We start from the raw sequence: 12,987 nt of genomic DNA, 5'->3' as shown, positions 1-12,987 counted from the left end.
GACAAACAAAATTTGGGTGTCGAAAAATGAGAACCACGAAAGAACGAAAAAAAACAAACAACAATAAAAAACATTTTGGAGATTACGCACTTGGCCCAGTACACAAAAACAGCACTCACACTCGCGCGCTTTTGGCCCACACAGATACACACAGACAAACCCTTTTCTACGCACTTTGCTAAAAAATTCTACGAAGCCCTCAAAATTAAACCTAATTGGCAACTTTCGTTACCAAACCCAAAAGAACCAAAAAACCAAAATTACCATCTGTGAGAAGAACAACAAATTAAAGCAAACAAAAAGCCGGTTCCAAAGTTATTAATGGATTGTGTAGAGTGTGTGGGAAAAGGACAGGGCGTGTTATTGAATGGATGTTTGTGTTTGCAGCTGCCGACTAAATGGATCCTAAAGATACGATACCCAGTAAATATTTAGTAGTCTTCTTTAGGAAAATATCTACACAAGTTAATAAAATCAGATAAAAGGCCTTAATTATATAGAATTAGCTGTTTTGGTTATTCCATCGTTATAAAAGTTGATGGATTGATGAGAAAGAGACCAATTTATTATTACTACAACTATAAAATGGTGCCCCTTTTTATTTGCAGGTTGAAAGCTCTGCGAATACGGTTTGAATTAAAAATGTAAAACCAAAAACCGAAATTCGAGAATAATTCAAAGGTGCGCACCAAGAAGGGATTTTGCAATATTAAACCCCCAACTGCTAGAAATATAATAAATCAATTTATTTAACCAGTCAAGATAAATTGCGCAAAACTTTGGGATGGGACGTTTTAGAAATATAATACCCTTTCAAAGTGCCCGGTATATCGGCAAACAATTTACACACACTGACTAACTAACGACTAATACGACGGCGTTTAGTTAACGACGAAGAAGAAGAGGGCGAAATCCGAAACCGGGCATAAAACAAGTTTCCCCCACAGCCGTTGTTGTTATTGTCCATCATCTCATTTTGGGTGTAACCAAAATTAATATTTATGTTTGTTGATTTGTTTGCAGGAAAATTGCAAAACATAAAAGGTTTTCTTTCGTAATATTTCACCGCACAAGCCCAGCACACACACACACATGTACACGAAACACCTGCCAGCGAGAGTCTGGTGTTTATTTATGCATTTTAATTTGTTTTGCACCTTTTTTCGCAGCAGCTTCAACAGCACATATGTATATGTATCTTGGCTTTCTGTAGCTGTAGCTGGTACTTCCTCAACAGCCAAATCTTCAGTGGCTGCAACGTCCGCTCGCGAAGCCGTTTGTGGAGACTCTGAATCGAAGAATTGAGGTACTTTTGGACCGGAGGCACCGAAACTTTGTTGCCACAGAGCCGAAAAATGAGAAAGAGAGCCGGCTTCGGCCTCTCGCTCTTTCTTTCTCCGATTTCGGATTCTTCCAGGCGCCTGCGCAAGCCCCGTCTTCTCTCTTTCTCACTTCCTGCCACCCCCTGTCTCCTCCTTTCTCCTCCTCCCTTTCTCCCCGCTCAATCTGCGACTTTTTTTAAAGCTCTGCCCGGGGGACGAATCGCGAAATTATTTTTGCTTTCTTTCGCTGTGGTTGTTGTTTTGGTTTTTCCTTCATTTGGTACCCTGGAATGTCCTGGGGTTTTAAGGAACTCTGTCTTAAAATACCTATGTAGTATCTAGAATTTAGTTTTCCAAATTACGTACTAGAAATCATCGACTTTTTAACACCCTAACTGTTTTATAACATTCCATTAATGATTATTAAAAGGAATATTACACATATGATAGTAATAATAATATATCATATTATAATTATACTTAATTTTGGTTAGAATACCTAGTTTGTATACAAAAATCCCTTTAAGGGGTATTCTCTTATCGGTTAGCTCATTCTCGGCATGATTGCTTACGTGGATGTCCCTCCTCGGGCGCCACCTAAAAGTGTGAGGGGCTCCATTTGACACGTAAGGATTTGCGTCGGCAGCAGAAACAGGCAGAAAGGGAGGGGGCCTGGTGAAAAGGGGTGGAGAAAGCGCAAAAGGAAGGCCAAGAACCGGCAAAGGGGCACCTTGCGAAATAGTTTTTTTTCTGGTTTTTTGCGGTGGGTCGAGAAAGGGGTTGTGATGTGCGAATGGGGCAAAGTGGTTTCGTTGGGCAGCCGCCGGGTAAAAAGAGGAGCAGAGGCAAAACTTGCGTCGTGGGCAGACTTAATTACACACATATAGAACAAGATGGAAATGGCTGTGTGGGTAAAACATATTTTTAGCTTAGTTAAGAAACCGTTTTAGTTTCACAGGAGAAGGGGATATGAAAAACTTTGTATTCCCAGCAAAGGATCAAAAGAAAACATATGGCTTCCAGCAGAACTGATGAATTTCATCAAAATTGGGTTGTTATTAGCAAATAGGGAAAACTTCTTGAGAAAATTACTGATGAAAGCGCCTGTTTTCTTATGAAATAACTCCAGTAGTTCAAAGAATTTTACTTATAGGACTCTTGAAGACTGAACTCATAAGGTACTAAATATAAATGTAAATTTCCTTCTGGTAATTAAGTTATTATGTAGTGGAATGTTGCCTTGAGCGTTAAATCTCAAATGAATTTTCGGGCTTCTTTTCGCTCGGCAGGGGGCGAGTTTTACGAGTCTGTGTCCCCGGGGTTTCCCCCACAGAAGACTCGATTAGTTGCAACCTAAACGGGTTTTGGTTTTCGGTGGCAACGTCAGCAGTCTTCTAGGTTCTTTTCATTTTCCCCCTGCTGGCGACAACGCCACAATTCAATCAGCAATATGGTTGGCAGCCTGGGCATCAATTACAGGCCAATAAAGCGACGAGAACCCCAGTTCTCCAGTGCCTCCTGCGAAACCCCCCTTCTCACTTAATCTCATTTGGTAAACTTTCCAACAGCTGTTGGAGGTGGAGAATCGTGGGAGGGACACCTAACATATGGACGCTTCGAGTTTTCTTTTTTTTCCCTGTAAGCTCTAATTGACAGCTGCCAAAGTGGGCGAAACGGGGGGAGTGGGGGAGGGGTTAAGCCGGGAAAACCCACATGCAATGAACCCCCCTCCCTACGCCTCGTTAAAGTTGTGCAACAATTTCCCTTTAAATGATTTACATACAAAAAACCCATGGGGAATTGTCGAGAGATAGAGAGAGAGAGAGGGAGGTAGGGACTTTCTCTGTCCCTCTCTTTCGGTATAATATCCTTGAATGAGCAGGCTCTCTCCTGCTCTCTCTCTCTCTGCAACCGGCGGCGGTTTCTTTGATGAATCGACAAACGTTGATGATTATAATGACGCAGCGTCACAGGAGGATAATCGAGAGGAACAAGAGAGAGAGTGGGAGAGAGTGTGGGGGGAAAGGCAGTGATTTCCGCTTACTGATTGTTGTTGTTATTCTTTTGTTTTGATAACTGCTAAAAGAGTTGGCAATAAATCCCAAACAATAAAAATTACCCAGGGGGATAAAAGTCCCAAAAGTGAAAGAATTCCTTAACCCCTATGTAGAATAATTGTAGGGCTGAACATTCTGGACTTTACGACATTACGCAGTATCGTTTTCTAAACTGTTTAAAACTATAAACTTAAGATATATTTTGGATTGTTTTATTGTTTTCATATTCTTCACATGTGTATTTATACATTTTAAAAAATAAGAAAAAAATATAAAGAGATAAACTCTCTGTTTACAATTTATCCACAACTATTAATACAATCTATTTTCATTCGAAATTGTTGGTTTATTATTTCAGTTAAAAGCTTCTTTAAGTGTTTATTATTAAAATATTATATTTTTTACTAACAATTTTACTGATTTCTAATTATTTTGCGAAATATAAGGAACTTTGTTGAATAAAAAATATAACAATAACATTAATTCATATTCCAATAGGGAAATGGACGGAATAGTATAAATGTTTATACGGTGTAAAAATAAAGAAACAATCAAAATTGATTGGATTTAATGATACATAGAGATCCTATTGTTTGGGATCGTAGATTTAAAATTTCCACAGACCCCTAAGTCAGGGAATTAAAACACAAAACATCCTTAATTAAGTGCGAAAGAGAGGGAAAGATCCGCACCCGCATTTGAGAAAAACAATGGGAAAATCCAGTTTTCCCATATGGAAACCGCCCCCAGGGAAGAAATTCAAGAAAAATACAACAGAGTCTGATGCACACACATCACCCTGTAAATAAATTGTTGCTAACAAAAGGCAATCGAAAAACACAAGTAGAGCAACAACAACAATTCCATGGCGAAAACAAGTTAAAAATGCAATTGAAATCGCTCGCTCTTTGTTTTTCTCACCAACACACACGCACATTCGCTCTCTCTCTGACACACACACACCACTTTGCGCTACTTTGAGTTCATCGTTTTCAATTCATTTTCGAGTTTCTCCTCTCTCTTTTCGCTCTGCAAACACAACACAGCAAACAAAAAAACACACGCACACACACGTACAGTAAATAGAAATTTTATTATTTTCCCACTTCGCTTACTTTTTTGCTTCATTTACGATTAAACGTGGAAAGTGTTGTGGAAATTTATGATAAAAAAACACTCGCCATGATTCCGTTCCTCTCGCTCTGTTCGCGCTGTCTCACTCACGCACACGCAACACGCTATCTTGTGTCTCTTTTTCTCGCGAGCCCGACGAAAAATTCCGTCCGCAAAATATTTTTCGACCACGATTTTTTTAATTTTGAACTGGAACTGACCGTTGCCGGATAGTGCAGAAATAACATAGAGTGTGTGCTGGGAAGGTACTAAAAAATACCGCGTGCTTGTGGAAATATACCAGATTTCAGAGTTGCCAAGAAGCAGTCTCCACTATGGACGCGAACGAACTTGTCGGCGGAGGAGAGAGGCGAAATTCAAAAGAGTTTTAAACCATCAACTGGACGTTTTTAATGTTGAAATATTTTTTTTGTCAAATATTTCGGAGGGATAAGTATTATTTGAATAACCAATTCAGCAGTGATTCTTTCAATATGTCAATATAGCACTCTCCAAATATTATTATATTATTTGTGTAATAGCGAGCTTTATTATTTTATTTAAAAATAAATGGTTATTTAAATTAACTGCGTTGATTAGCTGCGAGTGACAATAAAATAGATAACAGATACATAAAACGCATTTGCCAGTGGAAACATCTCCAGTTACCTATAGAAAAATACTAAAAATACCGAATAGTCAATATTAGGATTTTTGATCAACTACATTTTTGGTCTTACTAAAAAGCGGAACAGAAACAAAACAAATATAAACAATATTTTCTTGATTTTTAACAGTAAATTCCGTGAATTTAACCAAATATATAAAATGCTGTCCTTAACTGATCCTGCGAATTCGGGGGGAATTCCCGACAAAGCCTGGCAGCCACATTTCGTGACTTTGGAAACGAGGTAATGTTTCAAGTACAGTGTGCACTCGATACATGAAAATATTAGTTATGATTATATTATATTTTATTTATTTATATATTTCTTATAATCCTTAAAATGCAGTAATCACTCAATACAGTACCTATTTTATTATATTTTTAATTTTATTTAATTTTGTAAAAAAAAAATTTTTCAATATTTTGAAACTTTTCATATATTTCTACCTTTCAGCATGGGTGAAATCACGGTGGAAATGTACTGGAAACATGCCCCCAACACGTGCCGAAATTTCGCGGAGCTCTCGCGGAGAGGCTACTACAACAACGTGGTGTTCCACCGGATAATCCGGGACTTTATGATCCAGGGCGGGGATCCCACGGGCACCGGGCGCGGAGGAACCTCCATCTACGGTTCCGAGTTCGGCGACGAACTGCACGGCGATCTGAAGCACACGGGCGCGGGAATCCTGTCGATGGCCAATTCGGGACCAGACACCAATGGATCCCAGTTCTTCATCACCTTGGCACCCACCCAGTGGTTGGATGGCAAGCACACGATCTTCGGAAGGGTCTACACCGGAATGGAGGTGGTCAAGCGGATAGGAATGGTGGAGACGGACAAGAACGATCGCCCTGTGGATCCCCTGAGGATCATCAAGGCCAAGGTGGAGAAGCTCTGAGACGAGGAGATGCATTTTTGAGTGGCCAAACTGGAGAGAATCTAAGGAAAACTATCAATTGACTAGGGAAAGCTATCTATTAAATGAGAAATTTAAAACTAAAAGAGGTACTAGCAATTTCCCAAAACGTAGACCCTTATTTCTTTTTAAAATAAGAAAAAGTAACTAAATATAAAAAATAAATGTAATATTTAGAGAGGTTTTCATGTTACATGTACTACAAACTCCCCTTGAATACTTTTTTAAAATAAGAAATATTAAAGAAATATAACTTAAATGAATTTCTATTAATTAAGTTAATCGATAGTTAGGTATCTCTCGATATTTTAAAGGAGTTTTCCCTTGAAAACATCGTTATTATCGTATCAATAATGTGAAAATATCAAAAACATCGAAATTTGCATGCTCTAAGTTCAATTTAGTAAATTAAAAGTCCTTAAATTCTTTTTTAACTTAAATGTATTTAAGGAATGACTAGAAACACAAGATCTATTTGATCACAGAATGACAGATTTCCCTTTTACATGGTGCTGTCCAGCATGTCCACCAGTCGCTTGATTTCCCTGCTGCAAAAGAAAGAGAAACCATTGAATATCAAGGGTCTGGAAGGGACTAAGAAAGACTAGACGCATACATTCGCTGCCCCAGCTGCTCCGTGGGTTTCATGGATTTGGTGATCTCCTCGGCTTTCGCAAGCAATTGGTACTGGCACTTGATGTTTGCATCCAAGGTGTCGGTTAACTTGTTCACTGCATTCCGGTGGACCTCCACATTGTCGGCGGTGATGGAGGAGATGGAGTGCAGCAGGTTGCCCAAGTTCTCGAGAAGATTATCTACCGAGGTGGCCAAATACTGGGCCTCTAGCTCAATGTCGCTGAGCACACTGCCGTCTACTTCGGGAATATTTCGGGATTGCAAGAACCTCCGGGTGAGCAGGCCATTGCCGGAGGTTAGGGCGCCTCCTCCTCCCACTGGAGGACCCATGGAAGTGGAGGGCGTCGTGTGCTCAGAGGAGTAGTCCGTGTGGGCGCCCTCGCGCAGTTTGGCCTCCAAATCGTGGGCCACAAAGTGCCGCATGCCGTCCGAGTCGCTGGCGCCCTCCAGTTCGTAGGGTAGATCTGTGGGAAAGGGATATATGTTAATCCTCTCAAGAATTTATGGGTTTTTTGGGGTTCCTACTGCTCTCTGTCCTCGCCTGGTGTCTCTGAATGTCTCCTGAGCTGTCCTTGGAGTTGCTATTCGAGTTGCTGTTGTCCTCCTCCTCCAGGGGATCATCCTCCTCCTCTTGATCATCCTCGCCAGAGTCCAGATTCACGTAGCTCTCGCCGTTGGGTGCTTTGTGTCCCGAGTTCCCCGGTTGACCACCCATCGCAGGATGTCCCGCTGCAGTGGGCGTGAGGTCTTGGAGGACATGCTCCGGAACTGCGCCAGGATACTGGGCCAAAAAGGGGATTTCCGTGTAGGAGGAGGCGGGTGTGGCTCCAGATGCTCCAGTTGCACTTCTCCCAGCTGCTCCATCCGCCTGCCCCGCACTCTCCTCGTCCACATAGCCGTAGCGCGGGCGGATGGGGATGTCCTGGTGGCGGTGCGACATGGCTAACTATTTCTGGGGTTTCCTAATCCGCAAAAAACAAAGATACTTTAGAAAACAATTTCAGGAAAAACCAAAACAATGATATCAATTAGAGGTGGAGACACATCGATGGAAACATCGATGCATCGATGTTTTACAATTTCTTAGAAATATCGATGTTTTTTGGCGACAATCGATGTTTTTGAATATTAGCAATTTTAAAGAAAAAGGCGGAAAATGTGTTTTTAATTTAAGTTTACTGTGTTGACATGATTTTAGATTTTCAACTGGTAGTGTAAGATGGAAGCGGCGGTGGATTAAGCTTTTCATAATACTATCCTATAATACTATAATGTGAATAAGCTGATCACTTAAGGGGTTATATACCTTTTTTTAAAAACAAAACGACTTTTTTTTTGCTGAATCCTAAGGTATATCCCTTAGAGAACATTTTCCCAAATTTTCATAGAGATCCGAATAGTAGTTCTATAGGAAAACAGAGTTTTGTGTGCTCGACTTCATAGTTGCATATACTCAACGTAAAACTTTGAATGCGATTATCTCACTGTCGTGTTTTTCCAAAAGTGCATTCGCTGTGACCACGATTGCACAAGAACTATTTGATAGATCTTCTTCAATTTTTTTTTTTTAATTATTCGTAATGATTGTGCCGAGTTCGTGAACGATTCAGTTTTTATGCGCCGATTTTGATTTCGCAAATATGAATTTGTTAATACAATTTTTAGAACTCGAAAAATCCACTTTTTGGAAAAATTGTTAGTGTATGCAGATAAAACCAAATATTCTTAAAAAAAATAATCGTTCACGAATTGGAAAAAATACTATACGAATAAAAATTGTTTGGATTTTTGATATCAATTGACCTGCTGGACTTCCAACGTGGTCACCGCAAGCCGCTATAAAAAAAAGAGTTCCGATATCGTTGTGCCCTGGCACCCATGTAATCTGTTCATGATTGTTTGTTGCTAGTATGTTAAGAGCCGACTTACAATCGGCTACTAGTGTCGAGTTGGTTTAGTTTTAACAGTGCCGATATTAACTTTGAAATTTGGTCTCCTAACATATCTAATTTATTAAACACCAATGTTGTTGAACTTGTAAAGGAGTTAAATGAATTGACAAAAACAACGGTGGAAATAACAAAATTAAAACGGCGGGGCGGAGAATTCGTGAGCGACGGATCTCCTTCTAAAAAAAAAAATTAGATCCCGATCCCGTGGCCAAGACTCCCGTGGCCAGGATCCCGGAGTGCGACATGAAACAAGACGACTCCGTCGAGGAGGTAGGCTATATCTAGACCACTTGGTCGAGGAGGAAGGCTAAGGCCTGGAACAAGACGATTCCTTCGAGGAGGTAGTCAAGGAGGTAGGCGACGGCCTGCTGAGCGGCACCTCCGGGAAAAAATGTTCATTTAAAAATCAACCGGATTGCTTAATATGCAATACACATTACAAACACTGCAAGTTACTTGATTTGCTTTATATATCGGAGGAGCACATCGCACAAGTAAACAATATAAGAGCTCAGTTCGGTGTGCCGGCTCATATAAACCACTTCTGCCGGCTTTGCGGAAATCATTATACAAGTAAAACATCACTAAGGCATCATCTCTTTAGTCATGGTCAACGCCACACTTGTCCAAGATGCGGAAAATCACTTAAAAATCCGAAAATGCTGAGAAAACATATGGACAAATGCGAACGGCTGAAACAACGGCAGGAAAAAGGGCAGGAAAGGCTATTGGAGTTGGAGGCGCACACATAGCCAAAAGCAAAAAAGGTATTTAATTAAATTTTTTCAAATTTGAAAATAAATATATTTTTTAATTTTATTTATTTAGTTTTAAAGTATTAAATTAGGATTTATTTAAGTTAGCATTAAGTATACTAGTTTACAGCCGAAATGCTCCCCAGCAATTGATGGCAAATTCTGTTAGTTTTAGGGCCGGTTTCTCGAGTGCCGGCTAACATTTCTCGAACAGATAAAGTCCCTGCTTAGGCATTTTGGCTTTCTCGAGCATAAATGTGAGAGCTAACTTTGCCAGGGACTCGGAGTCCCTGTTAAGCGTTTTCGACTCGATAGAATGACAGCTGAAATTGTATTACCCAAATGTTTGGAAAAATCACTAAAATATCAATAAATACAAATACAGATTTTTCCAGTTCTCAACACTTTTCCGCTTGCAATCAAAGAGTAACGAAACAACGTGAAGTGCAATCAAAACGTGAAGTGCAATCAAAACGTAATCAGAATGACAGCTGATTTCCCAGAGCCAACTAAGAAGAAGAAACGAAATCACAGCTGACTTTTCCTTTGAATTATACCCAAACAGCTGATGAAATAATCGAAGCACGCCATTTTTTGCGCTTCACAGCACAATTCTGTGCGTTAACAGCACTCTGTAATTGTTTCTCGTTCAGATAAATGAAAGCAGTCGAGAAAGCAGATTTGCTTTTACGAACAGTTTATCTGGCCTTTAAGTTTTTCGGATAGATAGCTGTCAGGGACTTTGACAGGGACTCGAGAAACCGGCCCTTAGTCATCCAATTTTGACGGACTTTGACTCTTTTATGGGATAGTTAGGCCATGTCTTCTCGGTGCAACTCTGAATTCTTCCTCTTGACTGAGAAAATTGGAACGATGACTGCGAGAACAAATCAAACCGATGGCGGGAAAAAATAATATAATGCTTCAGCTCATTGTTTTTGCGTTTTTTTTTAATTATTTATAGTTCGTTACGGGCGGAAAAGCATTTACAAACAGGTTGCTATGAGTGGGCCAAATGTAAGCTGTCTGCGTACGAAAACATCAATGTTTGCAGCAAAGTGTCAGAATATGTTCTGCACTTCGTAAATATAACTAATATTAATTAAAAGTGTACTTTATACTCCTATAAAGTTCAAAAGTTGCTATAAATTACCAAAAACAGCAAAATTTGGGTCTGCTTACAAATTTTTCATATTAATATTGGCAAGGCAGAGGCGTAGTAAGAGCGGAGTGTGGGGTACGGGAGGTTAGGCTCCCCCCAGTCAGCATTATGTATGTATGCATACTCGTTGTAGGATATTTTTTAAACGTTCAGATATGTTAATAAACTATATTTTTAATCTATTTATTGTATTATTCTCCAATAAAATTAGGAGAACGCAATTTTACGACAGTTTTTCCGAGTTAAAATCCCCCTTCGTTAATGTTGCGCTGAGCAACTGCTCTTCACTCAGCTGTTATTGGATGGTAGATGGTGGATGGAGTTCTGTGGGAACACGAGTTTCACATTCGTCAAATCCCAACCGTTTCAAACGGATGGACTCTATGGGAAGAGGCTATTAAAGCGTGTCCTCGCCAATAAACATTGATTCAAAACTGCCATCTCTGATTCGATTAGTTAATTAAATTAGCGAGGACATTTTACATTTTAGAGACGTGAAAACTCCGATAGTCGCGAGCAAACATCGATACTTATAGAAATTCCCTATCGATGGTTTTTATCGACAAGAAACCACCTCTAATCAACCCGACAAAAATTCAAAATAAAAAAATTTTTGTTGCGGGCGGTTCGTCGGCGCGTGTTTGCGACGAAGTTAGCGACATGATAAGATAAACAATAACAATTGCTGATATTGTTAAATGTTTAACCCAGTCCAGTGATGAACGGGTGATGGTCCCCCAAAAAAGCCGACTTCTTGATTTGTGTTTAATTGTTCCGGTTTCCCACGTAATTCGCCGCGTCTCGAGTTCTTACTTGTTTATGTTCGTACAGAGTGGATTTGCCAACAATTCAGCCGCTAAAAGTGCCAAAACCGAAATTGAGCCAGAATCGCAGGAAATAAGCGGCCAAAGAGGAATTGGCGAAAAAAAGGTGTTTTGCGCCTCTCTCTCTCCCACCCGCGGCATGTGTGTGTGCGTGTGCATGTGTGTGTTGGCGTCGCTAAAAAGTGCATGTGAAAAATATTGAGCAAGTTGAAGGAAAAGAAGGCTGAAAAGTAAATAACGAAAGGCAGGAAAAGTGAGAAAATCGCTGGAAAAACAACAAAACACAAGGTGGCATAAATAAGGCAGAGTTTTAATAATAAAAAACGCAGTCGAGTGCACTGCGTGTGTATGTGCCGCTGCATGTGTGTGTGAGTGATCTCTTTGGAAGAAAAAAAAACTGTTTTTGCAGCCGGGGTACAAATTCCAATTGGAATCTGTAGGAGCAATCGGCGCATGTGTGACTGACAAACAAAAAACAAGTGAGTTAAAAATATAAATAAATTTATAACGATATAAATATTTAACGATCATTTCCTATACAGGTGTGTGTGTGTGCTTGTGAGTTTTCTTCTATTTTGTTCTTGTTCTCTTCTTTGTCTTCTTCTTGCTGCTTCTTTCTTTTAACTGCAATTCGTGCAGTCAGCAAGTGTGTGAGCGAGGTGGAGTGTGAGAGAGAGAGCGAACTTCTTTTTATAACCACCCGCTCCCCCTCCCCACCGCCTTTTCCCACCAACTCCCCTTTATTTTTATTGTATTGGTGCTTTTTCCTATCTACCGTTATGTTTCGATTGCGATTTCGTAATATTTGCTCTCTCCGCTCTTCTTCTTCCCGATCGCCTTTCCACTCTCTTCACTTTTATACCCATGTGTTTGTGTAACTGTGCAATTGAATTGTTGTTGTTTTCCAAGTGCGTGGGTTGATTTTTATTTGTCTATCAATCGGCTTTTTTTTGACAACGATAAAGTGCAGACGGCTTAAAATAAAGCGATAAAAAAAGAGAAAGAACGCTTGTGACATAACGGGAGAAAGGATTTCCGGGAATAAGAGATCTTAACGTTTTGAAAAATAATATTGTTAAATATTACATATATCTACTTTATTATTTTTAAATTTTATTATAAAATCGGAAGTAAAATTAGTAATTAATTTTTATTCGTTTCAAAACTAAACTCTAAAACATCCTTTAAGTAGCTAATTTAAGTTTTTTAAGTATTTCCCTACTTCGCACTTCAATTTCCATTGCAGTTTCTATAAACAAAATTTCAAAAAAAGACCGATAATTATTTACATTTTTCCCCGAGAGATTTTCCATTTTCCGAGGCGACACTTGAACAGGGTTTTCCGTTGGCCTTTTCCCACAACCATTTCCTCGCCGTCACTTGAATGAAAATGTTGTTTTTATTTATTGATTTCCATATTGCATTCATCTCGCTTTCCCGATTTCCCCATTTCCCGCTCGCCCACTCGCCCACTCGATGACCCGCTGACCCAGCGGAATGGAAAATGGAAAATCGTTTAAGGCAGCATTTTAGTAGTGGTAGTAGTGTGCCCTCTTCCTAGATTTCCCACCATTTTCCT

General features: G+C 39.7%; 4 protein-coding genes across 5 annotated transcripts in view; 2 read left to right on the top strand and 2 right to left on the bottom strand.

Annotated features, from left to right (window-relative positions):
* The window catches only part of Hipk (Homeodomain interacting protein kinase), a 37,882-nt gene extending 33,161 nt beyond the window's left edge, over positions 1-4,721 (bottom strand). The window contains exon 1 of the mRNA XM_017155821.3: positions 4,495-4,721. The gene's annotated coding sequence lies outside the window, so the exon portion shown is untranslated. The remainder of the gene's footprint in view (positions 1-4,494) is intronic.
* A 511-nt stretch (positions 4,722-5,232) lies between these two features.
* On the top strand, positions 5,233-6,295 carry Cypl (peptidyl-prolyl cis-trans isomerase-like 1 Cypl). Its single transcript, XM_017155823.3, has 2 exons — positions 5,233-5,403; positions 5,614-6,295. The coding sequence occupies exons 1-2, from the start codon at positions 5,321-5,323 to the stop codon at positions 6,059-6,061; spliced, it is 531 nt and encodes a 176-aa protein (XP_017011312.1). The 5' UTR covers positions 5,233-5,320; the 3' UTR covers positions 6,062-6,295.
* A 203-nt stretch (positions 6,296-6,498) lies between these two features.
* On the bottom strand, positions 6,499-7,754 carry BORCS6 (BLOC-1 related complex subunit 6). The gene is made up of 3 exons (XM_017155822.3): positions 7,241-7,754; positions 6,696-7,179; positions 6,499-6,627 (listed from the first exon to the last, which is right to left on the bottom strand). The coding sequence occupies exons 1-3, from the start codon at positions 7,653-7,655 to the stop codon at positions 6,582-6,584; spliced, it is 945 nt and encodes a 314-aa protein (XP_017011311.2). The 5' UTR covers positions 7,656-7,754; the 3' UTR covers positions 6,499-6,581.
* Positions 7,755-11,198: 3,444 nt separating this feature from the next.
* klar (klarsicht) overlaps positions 11,199-12,987 on the top strand; it is a 124,492-nt gene continuing 122,703 nt past the window's right edge. For both annotated transcript variants that reach the window (XM_070215693.1, XM_017155814.3), the window contains exon 1: positions 11,199-11,887. The gene's annotated coding sequence lies outside the window, so the exon portion shown is untranslated. The remainder of the gene's footprint in view (positions 11,888-12,987) is intronic.

The sequence above is a fragment of the Drosophila takahashii genome, chromosome 3L (genome assembly GCF_030179915.1).
Source record: "Drosophila takahashii strain IR98-3 E-12201 chromosome 3L, DtakHiC1v2, whole genome shotgun sequence".
In the NCBI taxonomy this organism is placed as follows: Eukaryota; Metazoa; Arthropoda; class Insecta; order Diptera; family Drosophilidae; genus Drosophila; species Drosophila takahashii.
Note: the sequence above shows the minus strand (reverse complement) of the source record. Positions and strands in the feature narration are given on the sequence as shown.

Bases quoted from the DNA above. Each gene is read 5' to 3' on its own strand.
- Cypl (XM_017155823.3), top strand. From the start codon at position 5,321: ATGCTGTCCTTAACTGATCCTGCGAATTCGGGGGGAATTCCCGACAAA. The intron at 5,404-5,613 runs GTAATGTTTCAA...TCTACCTTTCAG, and splicing joins TTCGTGACTTTGGAAACGAG to CATGGGTGAAATCACGGTGG.
- BORCS6 (XM_017155822.3), bottom strand. From the start codon at position 7,655: ATGTCGCACCGCCACCAGGACATCCCCATCCGCCCGCGCTACGGCTAT. The intron at 7,180-7,240 runs GTAGGAACCCCA...CCTTTCCCACAG, and splicing joins CCAGGCGAGGACAGAGAGCA to ATCTACCCTACGAACTGGAG. The intron at 6,628-6,695 runs GTATGCGTCTAG...TTTCTTTTGCAG, and splicing joins GAGCAGCTGGGGCAGCGAAT to CAGGGAAATCAAGCGACTGG.